This window comes from Cavia porcellus, unplaced genomic scaffold, assembly GCF_034190915.1.
Source record: "Cavia porcellus strain 051 isolate PalLab524CR breed Dunkin Hartley unplaced genomic scaffold, mCavPor4.1 scaffold_25, whole genome shotgun sequence".
NCBI classification, from domain to species: domain Eukaryota; kingdom Metazoa; phylum Chordata; class Mammalia; order Rodentia; family Caviidae; genus Cavia; species Cavia porcellus.
In genome coordinates this window covers 3,522,689-3,545,163 of record NW_026947508.1, presented here as the reverse complement: position 1 = coordinate 3,545,163, position 22,475 = coordinate 3,522,689, and the positions used below count along the sequence as shown (strand labels likewise).

General features: G+C 58.4%; 2 protein-coding genes across 5 annotated transcripts; one reads left to right on the top strand and one right to left on the bottom strand.

Annotated features, from left to right (window-relative positions):
• Positions 1-1,654: 1,654 nt before the first annotated feature.
• On the top strand, positions 1,655-13,483 carry Klhl21 (kelch like family member 21). The gene is made up of 4 exons (XM_003471453.5): positions 1,655-3,724; positions 5,822-6,227; positions 10,396-10,468; positions 11,374-13,483. The coding sequence occupies exons 1-4, from the start codon at positions 2,485-2,487 to the stop codon at positions 11,665-11,667; spliced, it is 2,013 nt and encodes a 670-aa protein (XP_003471501.3). The 5' UTR covers positions 1,655-2,484; the 3' UTR covers positions 11,668-13,483.
• Positions 13,484-15,605: 2,122 nt separating this feature from the next.
• On the bottom strand, positions 15,606-22,274 carry Zbtb48 (zinc finger and BTB domain containing 48). 4 transcript variants are annotated; one of them, XM_063235410.1, is made up of 11 exons: positions 22,194-22,274; positions 20,931-21,623; positions 20,270-20,511; positions 18,150-18,281; positions 17,535-17,739; positions 17,181-17,267; positions 16,860-17,014; positions 16,449-16,585; positions 16,213-16,377; positions 16,014-16,102; positions 15,606-15,949 (listed from the first exon to the last, which is right to left on the bottom strand). In XM_063235410.1, exons 2-11 carry the CDS (start codon positions 21,618-21,620, stop codon positions 15,653-15,655), a joined length of 2,199 nt encoding a protein of 732 aa, XP_063091480.1. In that variant the 5' UTR covers positions 21,621-21,623; positions 22,194-22,274; the 3' UTR covers positions 15,606-15,652. The 4 variants fall into 4 exon arrangements, with proteins under 4 accessions (XP_063091480.1, XP_063091479.1, XP_003471502.1 ...); XM_063235409.1 differs by having other exon boundaries at positions 22,133-22,265; XM_003471454.5 differs by having other exon boundaries at positions 17,535-17,627; positions 18,170-18,281; positions 22,133-22,264.
• Between the last annotated feature and the right edge of the window lie 201 nt (positions 22,275-22,475).

Sequence of the window (22,475 nt, the reverse complement as noted above, 5' to 3'; positions counted from 1 at the left end):
GTAACATCCCACCCTGGATCCCCACTTGCTGGCTCCACTGCTGAGCTAAATCCCTGGCCTTTTTCATTTGCATTTTGACCTTTCCTGTCTTTTTGTTTTCTTTCTTTCTGTTTTGTTTATCAGTACTGGAGATCCAGCCCAAGGGTGTTTTAACATCGACCCACATCCTTCCTCCTTTTTTTTCCTTCTTTTTTTATCTGTATTGGGGATGAACTCACGACCACCAGCTTGCAAGGCAGGTGCTTATGCCGCAGAGCTAAATCCCCAGCCCTCATCCCCCTTTTGAATTTGTTTTTTCCTTTTGACTTTTTTGAGACATATCAGTAAATTGCCCAGGCTGGCCTCAAACATGTGATCGCCCTGCCTCAGTCATGGGAGTAGCTGACATTACAAAACAGGCCCCCACACCCAAGGTAGGTGGAGTATGGCTGTGTAGCAATGTTTAGTTCAGAGAAACAAAATTCCAAAATTCAGGCAAAAACAAGCTAACTAACTAGCCAGGTGCAGTGGCACAGATCTGAATCCCAGTGCAGGAGAGGCTGAGGCAGGAGGATCACAAATTCTAGTCCTGATTGGCAATTTGTGGAAACTGTCTCAAAAAGGAGTCCCAGCTGGCATGGTGATGCCATTCCTTAATCCCAGCACTCAGGGAGTTAAGCAGGAGGACTGTCACAAATTCAAAGCCAGCTTCAACTACAGAGCCTGTCTCAACAACAATAGTTAATAATAGATTTTTTTTAAAGGGCTGGGAATATACAGAGTCTCGGAGTTCAATGCCCATTATCGAGAAACAAACAAAAACAAAAAAGACCACACACCTTGAGTAGAAGTTAATTTCACCACCTTTTTTCCTAGGCATTCTCCTAAGACAAATGAAGATCTTTCCTTTTCAGTAAATAAGTCCATCTTTATTCTTATCGGCATTATCGTTATTTTTCAAGGCTGCATAATCAGGTTGACAAAATGCCAAAATTGCCAAACAACTCCCTGATGTCAGGAATGCAAAAACAAAAACCATGAAACTCTGGTCACTGAGGCAACAGGATCACTTGAGCGCAGGAATTGGAGACCAGCCTGGGCAAAAGAGAGCTTTGTCTGAAAAAAACAAAAACAGGAAGAAAGGGGGAAAAAAAAACAAAAAACAGCCCTATACTGGAATCGCAGCTATAGAAACACTGGTCACGGACTCCCTGGACTTGTGCAAGGTGGAGCTCCGAGTGATCTGAGGGGCCGTGCGGCTCTTCCCTGCGAAAGTCCCACTTCCGGGCTGCAGGGACAGTGTCACCAAGCCCATGCGCCTTCGCTATTGGCCGGGCTGCTGGGCAGGAATGTGGTGCGGGTAGTCGCCGTGGGAGTCGTCCTTCTATGGGCAACAGGCCGTACCTGCACATGTTCCCGGTTAGGCCCCGCTCCCCGAGCTGCCCCTGAAATGGGGACCAGATGCCTTCACTGGGCCAAGGGACGCCAGATCCCCAGCTCTCTTTTCAGAGAAGGAATCAAAACAAAATGTCTCCTCTAGGGAGGCTGCGGCCCGACCTACCTGGAACCTGGGAATGACACGGAACTGCAGGGGTCCGGGTGGCCCCGCGCACACGTGGCTCCTGCATTCACAAAGGCCCACGGGTAGGGTGGGATGGGGTGGGGTAGGGTGGGGCGGATGGGGGCGCCGGCAAGGAACGAGAACCGAGAGGCCTGGAGATGAATCGGGGTCCTCCCTGAAACTGTGCAAAGCCCACCCTAAACCAGACACTTGGTTTCCAAGAAAACCTTTTTTTCCTCTTCCTACAGCTAGGTTGAGAGGGACACTGTAACGACAGGGACTCAAGGGAGTTTCCCTTCTCCACCATCACCCACCAGCCTTCCAGGGATTGTGACTTTGTCTCCGGGTTGCTCTGACCTTGAGCTGTCCTTGTGCCACCAGGGCCGCTTTCCCGAGCGCCCCCGTAACCGGCTGGCCTGGGCTGGGAGCCTCCGGAGGTGAAAGGGGACTGGCTCGGAAAGGAGCTGCCTCAAGTTCAGGCGGGGTGTTGCTGAGTTTGAAATTGAGGCAGAGACACGGGGGGGGGGGGGCGCATTCCTGGAACCCGGCCCCGGATCGCTCACAAATGCGCCAAGAAAAAACCGTCACCGAAAGCCTAGAGACATGGTGCTTTACTCCTGAATCGTACAAATCCTGTATTTTGAAACCTGTGTCTCTAGGGGTTAACTTGAAACCCGAGGAACTCCCATAAAGAGACAGCTGCGGCTCCGCGCCGCCCCGGGACTCTGGGGTCGCGCGCGTAGGCGGTGGCCTCCGAGTCGCGCGCGCAGGCGGGTAGTGGGTGGGTCCCAAAGGCCCGGATCCCGGAGCCCGCACTTGTTACCCGCCTTCCCCCGCTCGGCGTCGGCGACAGGCGGCCAGAAGTCCCGAGAGGCGGAGAAGTCCCAGGGGCTGGCACGGGCGACTGTGACTCAGCCTGAGGTCCAGGGGCCGCCTCCGCCACGATGGGGAGACGAGCGCGCGCACCGGGCGCCGGGGACAGCGTGGGGCGCGCGCGGGGCGGGAGGGGGCTGGCGGTGTTGCTGGGTGGGCGTGACCGGAAACGCTCCGCCCCCGGAGGCCGCGGCGCCCGCCCGGCGGTACTTAAGGCTGCCGTGCCCGCGCGCGCCGCGTTTCCCCGCAGGCCCCGGCCGCGGTGTCCTCTACTTCACGGCGACGGCGCTATGGAGCGGCCGGCCCCCCTGGCGGTGCTGCCCTTCTCGGACCCCGCGCACGCCCTGAGCCTGCTGCGCGGCCTGAGCCAGCTGCGCGCCGAGCGCAAGTTCCTGGACGTGACGCTGGAGGCGGCGGGTGGGCGCGACTTCCCCGCGCACCGCGCCGTGCTGGCCGCCGCCAGCCCCTACTTCCGTGCCATGTTCGCCGGGCAGCTGCGCGAGAGCCGGGCGGAGCGGGTGCGCCTGCACGGGGTGCCGCCCGACATGCTGCAGCTGCTGCTGGACTTCAGCTACACGGGCCGGGTGGCCGTGAGCGGCGACAACGCCGAGCCGCTGCTGCGCGCCGCCGACCTGCTGCAGTTCCCCGCCGTGAAGGAGGCGTGCGGCGCCTTCCTGCAGCAGCAGCTCGACCTGGCCAACTGCTTGGATATGCAGGACTTCGCCGAGGCCTTCAGCTGCGCGGGGCTAGCGAGCGCGGCGCAGCGCTTCATCCTGCGCCACGTGGGCGAGCTGGGCGCAGAGCAGCTGGAGCGGCTGCCGCTCGGCCGCCTCCTGCGCTACCTGCGCGACGACGGGCTGTGCGTACCCAAAGAGGAGGCCGCCTACCAGCTGGCGCTGCGCTGGGTGCGCGCAGATCCGCCGCGCCGCGCCGCGCACTGGCCGCAGCTGCTGGAGGCCGTGCGCCTGCCCTTCGTGCGCCGCTTCTACCTGCTGGCGCACGTCGAGGCCGAGCCGCTGGTGGCCCGCTGTCCGCCCTGCCTGCGGCTGCTACGCGAGGCTCGCGACTTCCAAGCGGCGCGCTACGACCGCCACGACCGCGGGCCTTGTCCCCGCATGCGTCCCCGCCCCTCCACCGGCCTCGCCGAGATCCTCGTGCTGGTGGGCGGCTGCGACCAGGACTGCGACGAGCTGGTCACCGTCGACTGCTACAACCCGCAGACGGGCCAGTGGCGCTATCTGGCCGAGTTCCCAGATCACCTGGGCGGAGGGTACAGCATCGTGGCGCTGGGCAACGACATCTATGTGACAGGTGAGTGCGTCTGGCTGAGTCTCTCCCAGGGAGCCCCCCGGAGAGGAGGAGGGAGAGGAAACTGGAGAGGAGGAGGGAGAGGAAAGCAGAACTGGAAGCAGGGCGACCCAGGACTAGCCACGGTCCTCGGGGGCCTCCAGCCTGGAAGAAGGGGCCCTTGTGTGAACAGACAAGCAGCTGCTTGTGGCTCCCTGTGCCCCGGCTCGGCCAACTCCCGGCCTCCCCCTGTTCCCTTGGAAGAGAAGGGACGTTCACATTGACGCGCACAATGAGGGCTTTCTTTCCCTCCCTGCGGAATGTGGGGACAGGCCTGAGGCTGACGCCTGGTGAGGAGGCTCCCAGGCATCCCGTTCCACCCCGGCCTGAGCCTTTCCCCCTCCCGATGAGCCACTGGGGCCCTCCTGACTCAGGCTGGCTTTGTCACACACCACGCGGCTCCTTGGGGCTCCCCACCTAGCTAGTCTGCACTGTCACATGGCGCTGAGGCTGAGCTCGCCCACGACTGTAAACATGGTCACGTGTGCAGAGAGGTTTTCTTCCAGTTGCCCAGCCCGAGCCTCAAAACACTGCCTAGTCATGGTGGGCGGGTCCCCGGCCGCCTGGGTCCCAGGCTTCTCCCACATTTTTTATGGAGAGTGAGTCCTGTCCAGACAGGAGGGAGGCCACCTCCTGCCGGGAGAGCAGGGCGGGCTTTGGACTGCTATATAAGGCAAGAACAGCGGCGGAGGGCCCTCTACTATCAGCTGGGGCGGCTCTGGCAGGGTTATCAGGTGATGGCCATACCCGGCCTGGGGCCCTGGACACTCTGGAGACGTAGGACTGCGTTCCAGGCAGCTCTAGAGGGGACAAGGGGCACACGTCCCAGGGACACCTCCGTTTGTTGGCTTCCATGGCCGGCAGCCCGTGTTGAGTCCTCTGCTGGAATGTGTCCATCTGTCCTTTGTGACACGCTGAAGTGGCCCTGTGTTTGGGGACCCTGTCCTCCTCCCCCCAGCCTCTCCTCACCCCACCCATTCCCTCCTCAGCCTGGCCAGCCTACTGTGTATAGGTTACCTCACTGGGGCAGAGGACTCCCTCCCAAACTGGCCGGGCCTGCCTGGCTGCTGTACACCCTTCTGCAAATGTCACAGCTGCGCAGCTAATCCTCTGGGGTTAGGCAGGTGGCTCACACATTCCATCAGCTGCCGGTGGGGAATTTCCTGGGGCCCAGAGAAGCGGGCTTCAGCTGCCCTCGAAGCAGCTCCCGGTGGAAGGAAGGGAGACCTGGAGTCCAGGGTGTTATGGGACCTTTGTCTTCCACCTCCAAACAGCTCGGGGCTGTGAGGCAGACAGGATGTCTCTGCTCTGCCCTGTGGCGCCAGCATGGGAGGCCAGGGGATGCAGCCAGGGAATTGCTGGAGTCCCCTCTCGCTGTGGTGGGTCCTTAATACACCAGCAGTTTAATTTAGAATGACAGCCAGGCATGGTGGTGCATACCTCTAATCCCAGGACTCTGGGAGGCTGACAGAGGGGCCTGGAAAACTAGAGCCTACCCGGGGCAACCCAGTTGTTTAGCAAGACCCTGTCTTACAGCTGTAACCCTGGCTCCCTGGAGGCTGAGGCAGGAGGATTTCTGTGAGGTCAAAGACTACACAGTTGAGACCCTGTCTCAAAAGTAAAAAAAAGGACTTTGTCTTAAGAAATTTTTTAAAAATTAGAAGTCCTCTTATTGGCATAAACATAGAAAAGTGTTCCACAGGCTGGAACAGCTTATGACTTTGGTGGTTTTTTAGCTCATGAGTTATTTTTTACTTATTTAGTTTATGAGTGTTAAACATGCCCTTATAACCTGCTTAGAGCCCTGATGGGGTGACTGTGTCCCCACCCTGCCGCCTCCTCCTGTATTGCACACCCTTGGTCCCAGAGAATGGGGAACCTTAGCCGTTCGTGAACAAGTCCCTTTGTGGCTGCCCAGCCCAGACGCCCCTGTGGATGGCCTTCTGCAGGGAGTGGCAGCGTCCTGGGCTTGGGGAGGGGAATGGCCCTGGGGGAGGCTCAGCATGGCACTGGCAGGTAACTCGACTCATGCTGACACCTCCCCTCGCCCCTCCCTGGCAGGTGGCTCAGATGGTTCCCGGCTCTACGACTGCGTGTGGAGGTATAACTCGAGCGTGAATGAGTGGACAGAGGTGGCGCCCATGCTGAAGGCGCGTGAGTACCACAGCTCCTCGGTGCTGGACGGGCTGCTCTACGTGGTGGCCGCGGACAGCACAGAGCGCTATGACCACACGGCCGACTCCTGGGAGGCGCTGCGGCCCATGACCTACCCCATGGACAACTGCTCCACCACGGCCTGCCGCGGGCGCCTCTACGCCATCGGCTCCCTGCCTGGCAAGGAGACCATGGTGATGCAGTGCTACGACCCGGACACCGACCTGTGGTCACTGGTGGACTGTGGCCAGCTCCCGCCCTGGTCCTTTGCGCCCAAGACAGTGACGCTAAATGGACTCATGTATTTTGTCAGGTGAGTTCTCCAGGCCTACCTAACACTGTGTGTGGGATTATGGGATTTTCAGTTTGTGGTTTGAGACGGGGTCTCGCCTTGTAGCCCAGTCTAGCTTCAGACTCACAGCAATCCTCCTGCCTCAGCCTCTTGAGGGCTAGGATGACAGGGATGACAGGAGTGCGGCACCATGCCCGGCATGGTGTCATCATTCTCCCCAGTTTACAGATGAGGAAACTGAAGCCACACTAAGCTGGGAGGCTGGGCTCTCTTGCCTGGTCAGAGTTCGTCCAGAGGGGCTGGGCACCCTGCATTCTGCACATGTCGGGGTCCACGCATGTGTGTGTATGACATCATTCCCTCAGTGGCCAGCAGCCTGTTTGGAGCAGGAGGAGAGAAGGGGTGTGAATAACAGTCCCTTCCGTCCCCTTAGGGCCTAGAACTTTAAGCTGGAAGCCCCCAAGTGCGTATGTCCTTTACTCCAGGACCCGTGACTTCTCACCTCTGAGCCATACTGGCCCTCATCCAGCCACCCTCAAACTCCTGGGGGAAGTCGCTTGCCAGGCAGAGCAGCTGAAGGCCTGGCATCACCGTGCACCGGGAGCCCAGGGCCTGCTCTGAGGGAGCCTAGTGCTACAGCCTTCCGGGTCCTGTTACAAAACACATAATCAAAACCACGCCTGGCCCCAGCCCTGCGCCCCTCCCCCACCCCTGGAGGTGTCTTGGAGGAGGGGGAGGGCTGGAGACAACTATAAATACATACAACTGCTCAGCTGCCAGAGCCTTCCAGTCCTGAGGTGAGGTGAGACCCACCCCTGTGCCATCGGAGAGGAAGCAGGGTGCCCAGAGGGCAGGTGGGGGAGGGCCCTGCAGGAAGACAGGACCTAGGGGGCAGGGGACCTGAGTGCTGGGGTGTGGCTCTCTCTGCCACCCTGTTCCCTCAGGTTGTCCTGAGCCATGGGCTTCCTGTCCTACTGCCAGGGAGCCAGCCGTGCCCTGGGGCTGCTGCCCTGGTCCCCTTCCCTGGCTGGGGTCCCCAAGAGGGAAGGTGGTCACCCTGGCCCTTCCCACTGTACATCTGGCACTCTGCTAGGAAGGAGGCAGAGATACAAATGACTGTGTCACCTGAGCTACAAGCTGATGGTTTTATGTTTTATAATATGTGAGGAGGGGAGAGACTCAGTGAGGAACACTCTAGAACTAACTTACAGGAAGCTATAAATCAAGGGAGGTGCCATATACTTATAATCCCAGCACTCCAGAGGCTGAGGCAGGAGAATCTCCATGAGTTCAAAGCTTAGCTGGGGTACACGGCCAAACTTTGTCTCAACAAAAGCATTTTCTAAACAAGTTACATGGATTTTTTTTCCCCTCAGTACTGGAGATTGAACCCAGGGACTCACATTTGCACTGAGCTGTGTGCCTACCCCATTCATACCTTTTATTTTGTGACACGGTCTCCCTAAGTTACCCGTCATGGACTCTTAGCCATCAGTCTTCCTGCCACAGCCTCTTGTGTAGCTGGACTCCAGTGTGTGCTGCTACCTTGTCCTGCTGTCCTTGAAGTTTTATTGGGACACTTGACCCTTTGATTAGGAGCCATCTGCTGATTTCCTGTGACAGGGATAGTCTTGAGTGCTTGCTGCAAACACCATCTGGTCCCCAAAGCCCAAAGTATGTGCTGTTTGCCCTTCTGTCTTTGCCCTGGCTTTCAGTACTGTTGTCATTAAGGCTGCTGCTGCTTTTCTTCTGGCTCTGTTGGCTTCATATTTTATTATGTATATATTTTTGATTTTTTGAGACAGGCACTCACTAAGTAGTTCAGGTCGGCTGACTTGGAACTTAGAGCAGTCTCCCTGCCTCAGCCTCCCAGGTGCTGGAATTATAGGCACATGCCCCTGTGCCCCCTCAATTTGCAAACAGGTTATCTTGGTTACTTTTCTCTCACTGGGACAAAATACCCAATACCAAAAATTAAAGAAAAGGTTTATTTAGCTCACATGTCTTGAAGGTTTCAGGCCATATTCATGGTCCAAGGCAGAAGACTCTTTCTGTCCCTTACATCGTATGTAAATGACAACCACACTAGGGTGGGTGTAGCACTCACGCCCATAACCAGCACCATACCATGAATCAATCACATTCTGCCCCTGGTCCCACAGAGACTCAGGCACATCCATTTATGCAAAAGGCATTATGGTCCATCTCTAAGAACTGCCAAAATCCTGACAGTTTCAGCATTGCTAAAAAGTCCACGTCCTGAGTTTTCTCCAAGATATAAGCTCTAGCTGCAACCTCCTGTCAAAATGCAAAGAAACAGTGAAACATTTCCAACATTCTGTGGCACAGCTAAACATTACTATTGTAAGAGGTACAAACATACAAAGGCGCGGGTCCAAAGCACGTCCGAGATCCAGAGGGCAGACGAGGAGTTCTGTGTACTACCTGCAGCATCTGAGGCAACCCGCGCCAAGATGTGAGCTGCGAAGCACTCGGGTGGTTCCACCCTCTGGCACTTGTGGCGGTAGCGCCCACAGCCCCTCTCTCAGGCCTGCTTCGCTCCCTCCGTGCAGGTCTCCTCAGATGATCCGTGTTCCGGGGTCTCCACTGTACTTGGCTTCACATTCAGGCCTTCGCTCCCTGCCCTGTCAGGGGCACATTGCCTGGGCTCCCAGGCCTTCTGAAATCGGGGTGGGAAGTGTTTTTAATCTCAGAACTCTTGCATTCTGCATGCACCTAAAACCAGTGCCCCGTGCTTCTCCGGTTCCTTCTCCGCAATCAAGATCTCAGCTCTGTCTTTGCACTCACAGCCTCCCTGGAGTTTCCCTTCTGGCCAGACTCACATTTTAAATCATCCTGATGGACGCTTTGTTGTTGATTTCCAGCATAAATCTGGCTAAAAGCACCCAAAATAGCCATGCCACTGCTGCATCATTTGACTTCCTTGAAATTTCTTCTGATTAGTCCACCACCTTAATCTCTGGACGTGAGCAAAATGCAAACTTTCTGCCAAACCGTAACACACATCATGTGGCGTCCAGCAGAAACCTCCCAGGCCTGGTCTTAACCAGCAGGCTTTCCATCAGCCTTCTGGGCTCCTGAGCTCTGACCAAAATCTCCCATACAAAACAGCCTAAGCTGTGTAGGGCCACTGTCTTGGTTACTTTTCTCTCATTGCTAGGATAAAATATCTGGCACCCAAAATTAAAGAGGGAAAACTGTATTTAGCTCACAGTTCTTAGAAGTTCCAGTCCCTAGTATGGCTCCATGGCAGAATGGCAACTATTCATGGCAGTGGGAGACAGGAAAAGCACCCACAGAGAAGACTTTCTGCCCCTTATATTGCAGGCTCCTCACTCCAGGGTGGGTGTAGCGTTCACACCCATAATCCCAGCATAGGCCCATGAAGTGCTAGAAGCCTGCCCGCATGACTGCATGAGGGCATCCAGTCAGATCATAACATGGGCTCCCTAAGTCGCTGAGTTGCCCAGGCTAGACTGCCATCCTCCGACCTCTAGCGTGTGCCCCTGTGCTAAGCTAAGTACCTGGCATTGTGCTAAAGACGCAGCAGTGACCAGGATGGGGTTGAGGGTTCACAGTGACCACTACTGCAGCTGATGGCAAGGAGTAGCCCAACGTCTGGGAAAGGCAGGAGGCCTGGCCGGCTGCACAGCCTTCAGAGGAGGTGGCTCAGGGCTGAGGATTTAGCTCAGCGCCACAAGTGCCCACATGGCAGGCACAGGGTTGTGAGTTTGATCCCTGGTTCCCAAAAAAGAAAAGGTGGCTTGGGAGCTGGGGAGGGGCCAATCAGGTTGCCTTTGTGATCTAAAGGAAGCCGCAGCAAGAACAGGGAACAGGCCCAGCATAGTGGCACACGACTGCAGTCCCCACACTGGGGAGGCTGAGGCAGGAGAATCACTGCGAGTTTGAGGGCAGCAAACAGCGAGATCCTGTCACCAAATGGGGTGGGGGCACCCTCATTGTGCTGGGAGGGGTGTTCACTGGCAGGGTGATCTTTGGGTTTGGGGTCAAGACTGGGTTCAGGACACAGCGTCCACCTACAAGGGAACAGCCACACGGCTTCAGGAAACTGGGTCCCTGAGGCCTCTGAGACCCCATCCCGCCCTGCCCTGTACCCTGCACCCCTGGGGCTCCCCCAGCCCTGACTGCCAGCCTTGTCCCTGCACAGGGATGACTCCGCAGAGGTGGATGTGTACAACCCCATGAAGAATGAGTGGGACAAGATCCCATCTATGAATCAGGTGAGGCTGTGGGTTCTGCCCCGGGCAGTGTTGGGGGACCATCATGGTGGGGGTGCTTGTTGCTTCCTCTCCAAGTGTTGCCTTAACAGAAGGTTGAGCCAGGTGTTCAGCTCAGCACCGTAAATGCCTGCTTGGCAAACGTGCAAGGTTGTGGGTTCGATTCCTGGCGCACACACACACAAAAACAACAGAAGGTTGGTGTTTGCCTCGGTTTACCTTGCAGCTTGCCGAGACCCAGGTGTTTCTGTGAGACAGGGTCTCCCATCTAGTCTAGGCTGCTTTCTCGCTCACAGCAATCTTCCTGCCTCACCCTCCTGAGTCCTAGGATTATAACTGCACCACTGTGCCCAGCTTAGCCACACCGTCTTACAGGGGCTTCCTTTGACCTCAAGGACAAAGGCCTTGGGGCAGGGTATGCCTGGGGCTTGTGTGGGGCTCCCCGAAGCAGTTGTCTCTGGGAGAGCTCTGGGTGGAGTCCTCACTGACCCTGGGAGTCCATTTATCAAGTGCCTGGTTGGAGTCTTTTTCACTTAGTGGGAAGGTCAGTGGCACTTGGCCTCTGGCAGCCCTCCGAGCCTCAGTTTCCCATCTGTGAGATGGAGAGCTTGGTTGTATATATGCAGGTAGCCATGTGGAGATTCTTAGTGGCAGCATGGACAAGTGCCCTGGCCACCAAGGGCAGAGTTTGCCTGGCAGACCAGGCCCTGTTTGGGGCACTGGGAGCCCCAGGTTAGGGCACCAGCCCATCCCAGCCACAGTGCTTCCCAAGACGTCCCCCGAGGTTGGCAACTGGCACTACGTTGGAGACAGTGTGTTCCTCGCCTCCCCTGGTTGCTGGCACCTTCGGTGTGGGATGGTGTCCATTTGCCCCGCTGTAACCCTCACTCCCAAACCCTCTTCCACAGGTGCACGTGGGCGGCAGCTTGGCCGTCCTGGGCGGGAAGCTGTATGTGTCAGGTGGCTACGACAACACATTTGAGCTCTCAGATGTAGTGGAGGCCTACGACCCAGAGACGCGAGCGTGGAGTGTGGTAGGGCGGCTCCCAGAGCCCACCTTCTGGCACAGCAGCGTCAGCATCTTCCGCCAGTTCATGCCACAGACTCCTCTGGGTGGCCGTGGCTTCGAGCTGGACAGTCGCAGTGGTGACGATGATGCAGGCCGGCAACCGCCAGCACGGAACCCCGATGGGCTGCACTAGCCCCGGCCCGGCCCGGGGAGGGCACCTGTGTCAGGGCAGAGCCCAGCCAGCCCGGGCTCCATCCCTGCCTGAGAGTTTCCTGTGCACTTCGAGCCTGAGTCACAGCTGCTGGGGCCAGGCCAGCTGTGACTGCCGCACTGCTCCCCGTCTCTGGCCCCTGAGGTCCCCCAGCTCACTCATGCAGCTCACACCCCGCCTGCTGCCACCTCCCACAGCCCCTGCTCCTATGTTGGGGCAGAGGCCATGAGACCACCCTTTGGGGGCCAAAGAATGGCGTGGACCCTCCTGCCTTCAGCTGGCCCTGGAGCGTTGGGGACCGAGCAGACCACGGATACTGTAGGGTGCCAGGTGTCCCCTGTGCAGGCAGTCCGCCTGGCCGACTTAGCTCCTTGCCCCTGCTGAGGTCACACATCAAAGCAGGATGTGACTGAGGAGTGTGAGCCTGCAGGGGTCCAGAGGGGCCCCCAAGTGCCTTGTGACTGATGCTGGGTCTGCACCCTGACACTGGCCAGTGAGACCTCACAGTGCAAGGAGACGACCCTGGGCCTCAGCCCAGGCCCAGGGAGGAGAGGACAGACGCCCAGGGCAAGGTCATGGCTCTCACTGTCTGACACCCAGCCAGCCCCCTCCCAGGCTGTAAGAAGAACCCTCCTCGGAGAAGAAGGCGGCCGCAGTGGATTTGCAGCTTGCTTCTTATCAGAAGGGGGAGCAGAGGGAGTCAGAGCTGAGGTCACCTTGGCTGAGTTTTAGTCCCACGAAGTGCTGTTGCCAGTGCTGTCTGCAGGAGCAGGTGGCAGCAGGAATGCCCAGGGAGAGAAAGCTCGGGGACCTCGGCGACCTCTGGGAAGGGAGTTTGATCCCTGAAGGGTGCCTAAAGTGGCCACCACATGACTCTCCCCCTCTCCTCTCCAGGGAAGGGTGTTAGGGTTGCATCAGGTGACAGGAAGGCCTTTTTCCTGTGACCTGACTCCAAGTGAGTCGTCACGCAGACGCTGTCACCTAACCAGCAGTACCCAAACCCTGTCGCCGCCAGGTCACGGGCTGCTGTCTTAATTTCTCCCAGGTAGCCAGGCAGGCCCTCCTGTGCCTGCCTTCTCTGTTTGGTGCCATGCACTGTGTGTGTCACTGCGTTGTGTTAGAAAGTGAGCCCTGTCCCATCTGGTTGGGGACACTTGTACTCGGTTGGCTCAGGAATGGACTGGGAGGCTCCCAAAGGAAGGGCCCTAGGTTCCTGCTCTTCACTGTGCCTGGCAGCCATCTTGCTGTCCCTAGTGGCCACACAGACTGGGCCTGGGCCTGTGTCTTTCAGTCTGTGCCACAGAGCTGTCCAGGACCCCACCACCAAGACAAGGCTTTGGGTTTGAAAGGCCACACATGGGAAGAGCAGGCACCATGGGCTGCCTCCACCTTAGGGTCTCCAGCCTGCAGTCCCACCTGGGGGCCCGGAGTCAGGCTCCCCTCCTCGGCCACAGGCTCTGGGTGCTGGGGTCCCCACCACCATAGATGTCTCCACACTGGCTGGGAAACAGATCTTGGGCCACCCAAGGATGGGGGCCTTCCCCCACGTGACATTGGGCACAGGACTTAGTCTACAAGACGTTAAGTTGTGGAAGTCCGGTGACCGGTATTTAATGCTGAGCTGTAAGGTCTTCTGTATTTATGACTTCAGAGACTCTAGTGTCCATGCAGTCACACCCAGAGGGTGGGCACGTACGCGTATTTATTTTTGTCTGTTCTGTAGGCATAAGTCTCCAGAGTTTTGTCTCCAGGTTTTAGGATGCCTTCGATACTTTTTGAAATAAAAACATTTCCTATACGTTTGGTATCTTTGCCTGTATCTTCCTGCTCGTCAGTGGAGGGGCATGGCAGGAGATAAAGCAGGTCAATGAAAGGGCCTGGGAGGAGAGCTGAGCCCTCGGGACAGTTTGGAGCAGGGAACAGGGTTCCCGGATGCAGGGGGACAGGCCCCGGGCTGGGGCAGGCAGGCCAGCCACCCCCCCCCCAGCACTCTTGGCAGCCTGAGGTGAGGGGAGGTCACAAGTTTGAGTCCATCTCGAGGATTTTAGGCCCAAAAGAGCCAGAGATAGACGAAGCAGCTCAGTGTGAAGGCCCAGAGCTCGAACCCCAGACAGCATGAACTGCCACCCATCTACAGGGCTGTGAGCCCCAGGAGAGGCTGGTGACCTGGGCTGCCAAACCCAACGCTGAGACAGGTCTCGCCATGTCTTCCCCACTGCCCGTGAACCCCTTTGCCTCCCAAGAGCTGGGAGTGTGGGGTGCACTGCCGCGCCCAGCTTGTAGCTGGGAATAAAGCCACAGCCCAGCACCTCGTGTATGTTAGGCTGACGCTGTCAGTGGGGCACCTGGTGACCCACGTGGGACAGAAAAGCCACAGCTGAGCTCATTGCTGCACTCGTGCTCTCCCTGGGGGCTCCCAAAGCCAAGGAATGAAAGGCCTGTACCCCGGGAGGCTGAGGCAGAGACGGTTGGCTGGAGCCCAACCTGGCCACCTCAGGATCTAACCAGACCCTGACTAAGCCAGCGCTGGGGAATGGAGCTCGGTGCCGGTGCATGGGCTCGATCGCCAGTTCTGCAGAGGAGAAAACAAGTGGACGGGCTGGGTGTAAAACCAACTTCCTTCTGGCCTCCATGTCCAGGGGCATCAGCCTGGGCGTGTGGGACCCCAGGATCCTGTTGAGGGGACTCGGTGAAGCCTGGCCCCAGGGCCACTGGGCACAGGGTCTCCCTTGCCACTGCTGCAGTCTGCCAAGGAGGGACAGTTTGTGTCCCCTCCTCTTCACCTGACCAGTGACTGCCTCACCCAGCAAGATGTGGCAGAGGTGATGCCACAGGGGTGGAGGGACTCGGTCCTTTAGTGCTCTTGCAGCTTGTGGGACATTTGCTGCTGCAACTCGCTCACCACGCTCAGAGGCAGCCCAGCGCTGCCATCCAGGACCTTGGCCCCGGCCCGTGGGGAGCACCAAAGCACCATGAGATCCTCCAGGGACTGAACCCAGGGATGTCACACCAACTTAGATCCCCAGCCTTTTTATCTTTTCTCCACTTTTTAACATGGGTCTAAGGCACTTCAGTTGCCTGGGCTTGGGCTCAAACATGCAGTCCTCCTGCATCCTCCTCCAGGAGTGCTCCCAGGAATGACAAGTGCGTGCCAATGTGCAGGCCATACACCCTGCAGCATGGTTTCCTGTCCAGAGGGACTGAAGCCTGTTACTACTCTCCTGAGAGATAGAGACGGAGCCGGACTTGCCCAGAGTCTCAGCTGTAAAGGAGCTTAAGAGACCCTGACCACAGCCGGCTGCCCTAGTGCCCTGGGCCTTGCAGCACACGGCCACAGAACCTAGAGACACCGGGTCCCCCTGCATCTGAGGCCTGGCCTTACCTGCACCCCAGGCCTCCTGGCCATGCGGACGTGAGGTTCCCCTGGGAAAGGCTAGGAGGGCAGGCGCCAACCAGGGAGCGTTCTGAGTCTCACACCTGGCAGCCAGGCTCCCAAGTACGCTCAGCTATGGCTCAGATTGGCCCCAGGCTTTTCTCACAGAAGAGGGTAGGGGAGCCTCGACCTGGCCACCAAGGCCATCCATCAGTCCCCGTCTACTCCACCCTGACTCCAGAGGCCTAGGACCAAGTTCTGTCCCCATCACCTCCACTAAAACGAAGCCCTGCCAAGTCCTGCGGCCAGCGAGCCTAGCTCGGGCTCCTGAACAAACAGAAGAGAAGACCCTAGACTCAAAGGCTGTCCAGCCATGTCCTGCTCTGCTGATGTCTCCCAAGGAGGGGGCTAAGCCCTGAGGGCCACAGGAAGGCAGGTTGGGGCCCCACTGGAGGTCCAAGTGGGGGCAAGAGACGCCCCACTGAGGTCTGGCCTGTGGCTCAGGGGAAACTGGGGAACAGAGTGCAGACAGGCGGGGACAAGCAGGTCCAAAACTGCAGGTTTATTGGGACTGCGCCCAGAGGACAGAGCGGGCTATGTGTCACAGTCCTCGGGCACCGCAGCCGTGATGATGAGCGAGGGCTCCAGGACACCCGGGCCGGCGAAGCCCTCCTCAGCACACAGTCTCTGGCTAGGGAGCTGGGCGGCCAGGCCGCCCTGGGCCAGGGACTCCACGATGACCTCGGCTGAGCCCACCTCCAGCTCCGCAGGTGGCTGCAGCGCCACCACCACCATCTTCTCGTCCTCGATGACCAGGTTGCGGAGCTTGCGCTGCCGCGGGTTGTAGTTCTCCACGCGGTCGTGGATCTCCATGTGCCTCCGCAGGTGGGCCTGGGGGGAGTGCGGGTCAGGGCGCGGGCAGCCCAGGGGCAGGGGGACCCGGGGCCCTGCCTACCTGCCGTGTGAACTTGTAACCGCACTCCGTGCACTCGAACTTCCTCACCCCCTTGTGCCGCCTGACATGTACGCGTAGCTGCTCCACGGCTGCAGGAGGGATGGCAGGAGAGTGGCAGGGTCCCCGGCCGCCCAAAGGAGACAGAAATGCCATGCTGGCTGGGGCTCCTGCCTCCCTGAGCACACCCCCAGCCAGGTACCTTTGAAGGTCTTGCCACAGATCTGGCAGAAGTGGGGACGGCCCTCCTGGTGGCGGCTGGCCACATGCCTCAGGAGGGGCCCCTTCTCCGTGAAGCGCTGCTCGCAGAACTCGCAGCTGAAGGGCCGCTCGCCCGTGTGGGTGCGGTTGTGCTTGTCCAGGCTGGCTGCAGGGGACAGGGCGGGGCTCAGTGCTGGCCCCAGCCTGGGCCTGGGCTGCGGGGTCCGGGGGCCTCACCTTGGGTGCGGAAGGTCTTGCCGCAGAGATGGCACTGGAAGGGCTTCTCCCCTGTGTGCGTGCGCAGGTGCATATTGAGGTTCGCCTTTTGGGTAAAGGCGTGACTGCAGAACTCACACACGTACGGACGCTCGTTCCTGTGGGGAGGGGACATGCGGCAGCACCATCATGGAAGGAAGTGGCCCCTTGCACTCTGACATGGCTGGGGGTGCATGGGGCAATGGGGCCTGTGCCCTTCCGGGCAGGAGGCGGCGCTGCCATGCTGGAGCGGGGCAGTAGGGCAGGCGAGAGTATGCGCCCCTCCTCAGGAGGCAGAGTGCGCTTCCTGGGCTCTCATGAAAGCGTACCATCTGGAGCGCGGCCGCTGCCCGCCCCAGGACCCAGCTGCCGTGTGGTGCGAACCCGCCACACCTGTGCTTGGCCTTGATGTGCATCTGCAGCCCGTTGCGGCTCGAGGCCCGGTGCCCACACTCCTCGCACACAAACAGCTTCTCCCCGCGGTGCTTGAAGGCCTCATGCAGCTGCAGCTCAGTCCGAGAGAGGAAGCACTTGGCGCAGGTGGGGCACTGCAGGCGGGCGGGATAGGCAGAGGGACTAGGGCCAGATGAGGACAGGGCAGGTCTGCCTGGGAGCCCCACGGGCCCCCACTGCCCACCACAGGCAGAAACCACAGGGCCTCTGTCCACCCGGGCCATCTCAGTCCCACTGGCCCCAGCCCTAGCCAGCACTTACTGCGTGGGGCTTGGGGGCTCCGTGCAGCTTGATCATGTGGCTCTGCAGGTCTTTCTTCTGCATGAACTGCTGGGAGCAGGAGGAGCACTACAAACAGAGCCCAAGTCACCACACAGCCCAAGACCCAGGAGGACCCTGTGTGGTCGGCCACAGGGATGCAGAGCCTGCCCTCCATGGAAGGGGACCAGCCCGGAATACAGCCTGGAAGTGAGGTGCTGGCCAGTGACCCTGTGCACAGATTCGGAGTCCATAGATGGCGGGCAGGGAGAGAGGCATGACGGCCAGCAAGGGACAGGTGCCTGGGCTCCCTCTCCCCCACAGCCCTGCGAAGCCCTGCGAAGCCTTGAGCCTGACCTTGTAGGGCATCTCCCCCGTGTGCGACACCATGTGCACCCGCAGCTCCATCCTCCGGCGGAAGGTCTCCTGGCACACGGAGCATGTGAAGACCTGGCAGTGCGAGGGGCAGGCAGGGCCGGCATCAGCGGGGGCGTCTGCCTGCTGCGGCAGCCTCTGCCGGGCTTGCGCTCGCTGCTGGGAAGTCTGCCTGGGGTGGGGGGTGCTAGGGTAGGAGAGGGTGACATGTAACCTGCCTGTCCTGACCGCTGCACATGACCACATGCCAGGCCCCGTTCAGGCCCTGGGCCCCCCCCATTCCCTGGCCCAGCTGTCACCAACAGACCTCCAGGAAAACGACACAAGGAACAGCAGCAGAGCCACAAGGTGCCTGACGACTCCCCCCAGCAGCCCTCAACACCCTACTCCAGCGTCAGAGGCCGGGCTGGGCCAAGCACCCCCAAAAGGCCTCCCATCATGTCCTTCCAGGCTTGTCCCTCAGGACCTGGGTCTTCCAGTACCAAGCCCCAGACTCCATGACATCCAAGGACCCTGCCGCTCTGTCACAGTCCCTATCACTGATGTCCCCTAGGGCCCTTCCCAGGTGACTTGTGCCCCGTCCACATCCACAGGTACCTGAGCCAGCTCCCGAGTACCTGCTCCGAGCGGTTCATGCAGTTCCGGGCTTCGTGCTCCAGGAGGTTCTCCTTCCGGAAGTAACACTTCCCACACTTGGGACACTCGAAGGGTTTCTCCCCAGTGTGCTTCCTGCCAGGAGGAGAGGCCATGGCTGCAGAGCTCAGGGTCTCCCACTCTCCTCACCCAGGGCGCCAAGTGGCTACCACAGATGGGGATCTCTGCTGGGAACCCTTCCCCACGTGCACGGTCCTCTCCCTTCAAGCCCTTGTTCAAGCCTCAGCCCCAGGAAAGCTCCCAGGCATGGTTATTCAGAGGGACCACCTGACACTCTGACCCACTGCCCTACCAGGCCGCCAACTGACTTGCTGGCTTATGTCTTCACCTCTGTCACCCTGCCATGGGGTCCTCTTTGTCTGCTGAGGGCCCCAAGAGTCTCTCAACCACTGGGCCATGTGCTAGAGGAAGGAACTGAATGAACCCTGACCTCAGAGCCTCTGGGCCATGCTGGGAAAGCCCTGGCAACCTGGCAGAGGCCGAGCTCTTCTCTCATCCTCTGTCACACATCAGCTGGCACTGTCCCCTGTGATGCCAACACTCCCTCCTAGTTCTCAGGGCCACCTGCCACCATACCCAAGGCAGGGACCGATGGAGACTGCCCAGCCCGCCAAGTGCCTGGAGCATCTGGGAAGAACTGGGAAGCACCAGGATTCCCACACACTGGGGCAGCCTAGGACCTCACAGATGTCAGCCACCACAAGGCCCAGCAGGGGTATGGCAACCCGAGTCTCCTGCCTATGTCCAACTCCAGGCAATCATTCGCAGCTTCCCAGAGTGTCGCACTGTGAACAGGTACATAGCATAGCCTGGCTGGGTAACAAACTCCTGGGCTGGTAACAGCGGGACTGGGCACGTAACCGTCCAGGGAAATGCCCTGTGCTGTCCTAAATTTAGTCAATTTTGGTAATTTAACTATTAATTTATTTACACTGCTATTTGGAAAGGATGAATACAGTGTCTTCACACTGACCAACATTCCCCTAGTGGTCTCTTACCTTTTTTTTTTTTTTTAATCATTACTAGGGATCGAATTCACAACTGCGCGTTGGCAAGCAGGAGTTTATGTGGCTGAGCTAAATCCCCAGCCCCGGTCTCTTACTTTTTTGAGAAGGGTTTCAGCAAGTCCCTGAGCTGCCCAGGTTGGACTTGAACTTGTGCATAACCCTGAACACTGAGATTATAGGCACACACCACCAGCCTGGCTTAACTTCAGTTGATTTTAAATTAAAATAGCTGCACAGAGGGGCTGGGGATTTAGCTCAGCGGCATAAGTGCCTGCCTTGCAAGCAGGCAGTCGTGAGTTCGATCCCTGGTACTGATAAAAACGAAAAAGACAAAAAAAAAAAAAAAAAAAAAATCTTAAAATAGCTGCACAGGCTACTGGTTACCTTACTGGATGCTGCAGCTTTAAAAAGCTTTCTTTCTTTCTTTCTTTCTTTCTTTCTTTCTTTCTTTCTTTCAATACCAGGAATTGAACTCAGGACCTTGTACTTGCCAGGTAGGTGCTTATGCCACAGAGCTACATCCCTGACCCTGACACACAGGCTGTGAAAATCCATTAATATCCCAGAGCTTTCAGGGCATGGTAGCACATGTCTGTAATCCCAGCACTCTGTAAATTCGAGATCAGCCTAGGTTACAAAGTGAACTCAAGGCCAGTCTGAACTGCAGAGTGAGACCCCATCTCAAAAAGACAAAAGACAAAAAAAAAAAAAAAAAAAAAAAGAAGTGCAGCATTTTAGCCCGAAGACCTCACCGGCAGCCTCTGGAAACACCTAAGGTCAGGCCTCCAGCTCAGAGGCCCGAAGGTTCCTCTCATGCCTCTGGCAGAAGCCAGCCTGGAGTCAAAGTCCATGGCAGCTGGGAACTGTTGGCAAGGTGTCCACACACCTACTTCTGAACCACAGACTCCCAGCGAGGTGCTTGCACCCTTACACAAGCATGCCAGCACCTGGCACTACACAGACCCAAGACACGGGCCCAGCCCTGCAGAGCTCAGAAGCACACTTCCCCCACAAGGAATGGCAGATGGGGAAAGAGAGAGAAACAAGAGTGCTTACCTGTTGTGGACTTTTAGGTAGTACTTGCTGAGGAACTTTTTATGACACGTGGGGCACTCAACAGGCACTGCTGTCCCTCTTCTGTTCTCAGGGGGCTCAACCGCTAGGGAACCTGAACCCAAGGCTGGCTCGGCAGCACAGGGCTTTCTGGTTACGTGCGACTTCCTCCTGATAAGCACACTCTCGGGCTCCGAGACGTAATCGCCATCCCCGTCGTCCTCAACTTGAACCACCACTTCCCACTACAGCAGAAGAGGCAGCAGGAAGGAGGGGGGATCACTAAACTAATCAGCAGGGATTATGAGGACCCAGCTCTAATTGCACCCAAGCCCCAACTTCAGGAGCTGGTCAGCCCTGGGTCCCAGAGAGATAACAGCTGAATCTTGGACTGGAGGAGTAAGTGCCTACATTTACGAGGAACAGGAAGCCTGGCCAGACTTTATGCCCCTAGGGAAAACCCTGCCCACCCAATCCCCGATGACGCTGGCAACCACAGATGGCTGTGACTGCAGATTACCTGAGGCCAGCAGCTTGCTACATTTAAAGAAAGTCTGCTTCTCACAAGGAAGATTTACTCTGGGGTTCCAATCACCCAGGAGAAGTGTCCGCTCCTCCTCCCTTAGTCCTACACCCCAGCTCCAGCACCCCCGAGGCACAGTACCTCATTACTCCCGCCCTGCAGCTGGGCACCTTCAGCCTCCAAGGGCCTCGTAGGCATTTCGCAGTCATCAGGTTCCTTGTCTTCTGCGGGACAAGGCTTTACAGCCTGCTTGAGTTTCCCATGGAGGAAGGAGGGGCTCTCAGCCTTAGCAGGGGAACTGAGCTGGAGCCTCTCAGGGCTGTGACTGTCCCTGGGCTCCTGATCCCTGGGAACCAGGCCCAGAGTCCTTGAACCTTCCTCTTCCTCCAAGTTCATCGACTCCTCAAGGTGGCTGTCTGCATCCTGAGAGGCAGGGTTCCCCGGCCCACTCTGGCCACTCGATGCCTGTCCCACTGAGGCTTTGGGCTGGAAGCTCTGGCACAGCTCCACGGCCTCTGGCACTCGCAACTCCCTGGCTGCCAGGAGCACTTGATCCCGGTTGCCTGAGGTGAGGGCAAGGTGTCCAGTGTAGAAGAAATCCAGAAGGAGGCCAAAGATCTCCGCGAAACCGGCAGGAAGGACAACACTGCCCCCTGACCCATCCCCATAGAGGCTCTGGAAGAAATGGCTGCAGCAGGCAAGGACACTCCAGTGTGCCTTGAACACCAAGCCCCCCACGTCCAGGGTGGCGTCGCAGTACTGGCCCTTCTCCCGCTGCTTGTTGAGCTCCTGCAGAACCCTCACACTGTGCTGGACGAAGGAGCCATCCATGGCCTGGAGAAGAAAGAGGAAGGCAGAAGTAACATCCTGGGCAGCCCAACGGAGTAAGCAAAACAGAGTTCCTGGATTCCGGCAGGGAGAAAGGTGAGGTGAGACAATCCTCAAGCACGCAGATCAGAACAAGGGTGTGCATCAAGGTTAGAACTTGCAGGAGGAGGGCGGGAACCGACTGCCAGCCTCCTCCCGGGAGCTGGCAGAGAGGGCCGGCCAGGGAGAAGGGTGCGGGACAGGAGGGATGGCAGGACTAGCACAGGGTCATAAAGGGGTGGGTGCTGGTGGAAAAACCAAACTTGGCAAAAGGAGGCGAAGGACAGATGAGAGAGAATTCGCCGGGCACAGCAAGGGGACCCTAACTGGGGGAGGGCGGCGGCCATGCACAGGTGAACAGAGCCCACGCCGCGCCCACAAAGCGCGAGCTGCCAGCGGAAGGCGACCGCGACCACGTTACCATCAGTCGCATCAGCACCCCGAAGCCCCACTCCTGTGCCCTGTTCCCGCCTCACCAAAGCCAATATTCCCCAGGCCCGCTGCACTAGCCACCGCTGGATCGTTGCCTCAACCTACCCACCAAACTACCCCGGCACGACGTGCCCAGCCCACCGTGCGGAGACGCTGCCGGCGGAGCGCCGGAAGTGACGCCAGAGCGCGCCGACAGGCGCACAGCGCCTCCGAAGCGTAAACTTCGTAGTACTGCCCCTGGAGGCGGGACCAAGAGAATAGCCAATGAGATTAGAAGAGGCGGGCCAGGTCCACTTCCGCTGCGCGAATCCCGCATTCCGGAGTTGCCTGGCAACGCCAAGCTGGGCTCTGGGCAGTCTGAGCTCGGAGTTCAGACTAAAAGTGAAA

Bases quoted from the DNA above. Each gene is read 5' to 3' on its own strand.
- Klhl21 (XM_003471453.5), top strand. From the start codon at position 2,485: ATGGGGAGACGAGCGCGCGCACCGGGCGCCGGGGACAGCGTGGGGCGC. The intron at 3,725-5,821 runs GTGAGTGCGTCT...CCTCCCTGGCAG, and splicing joins CAACGACATCTATGTGACAG to GTGGCTCAGATGGTTCCCGG. The intron at 10,469-11,373 runs GTGAGGCTGTGG...CCTCTTCCACAG, and splicing joins AGATCCCATCTATGAATCAG to GTGCACGTGGGCGGCAGCTT.
- Zbtb48 (XM_063235410.1), bottom strand. From the start codon at position 21,620: ATGGATGGCTCCTTCGTCCAGCACAGTGTGAGGGTTCTGCAGGAGCTC. The intron at 20,512-20,930 runs GTACTGTGCCTC...CTTCTGCTGTAG, and splicing joins TGCAGGGCGGGAGTAATGAG to TGGGAAGTGGTGGTTCAAGT. The intron at 16,103-16,212 runs GTACCTGGCTGG...TCCCTCCTGCAG, and splicing joins CTGTGGCAAGACCTTCAAAG to CCGTGGAGCAGCTACGCGTA.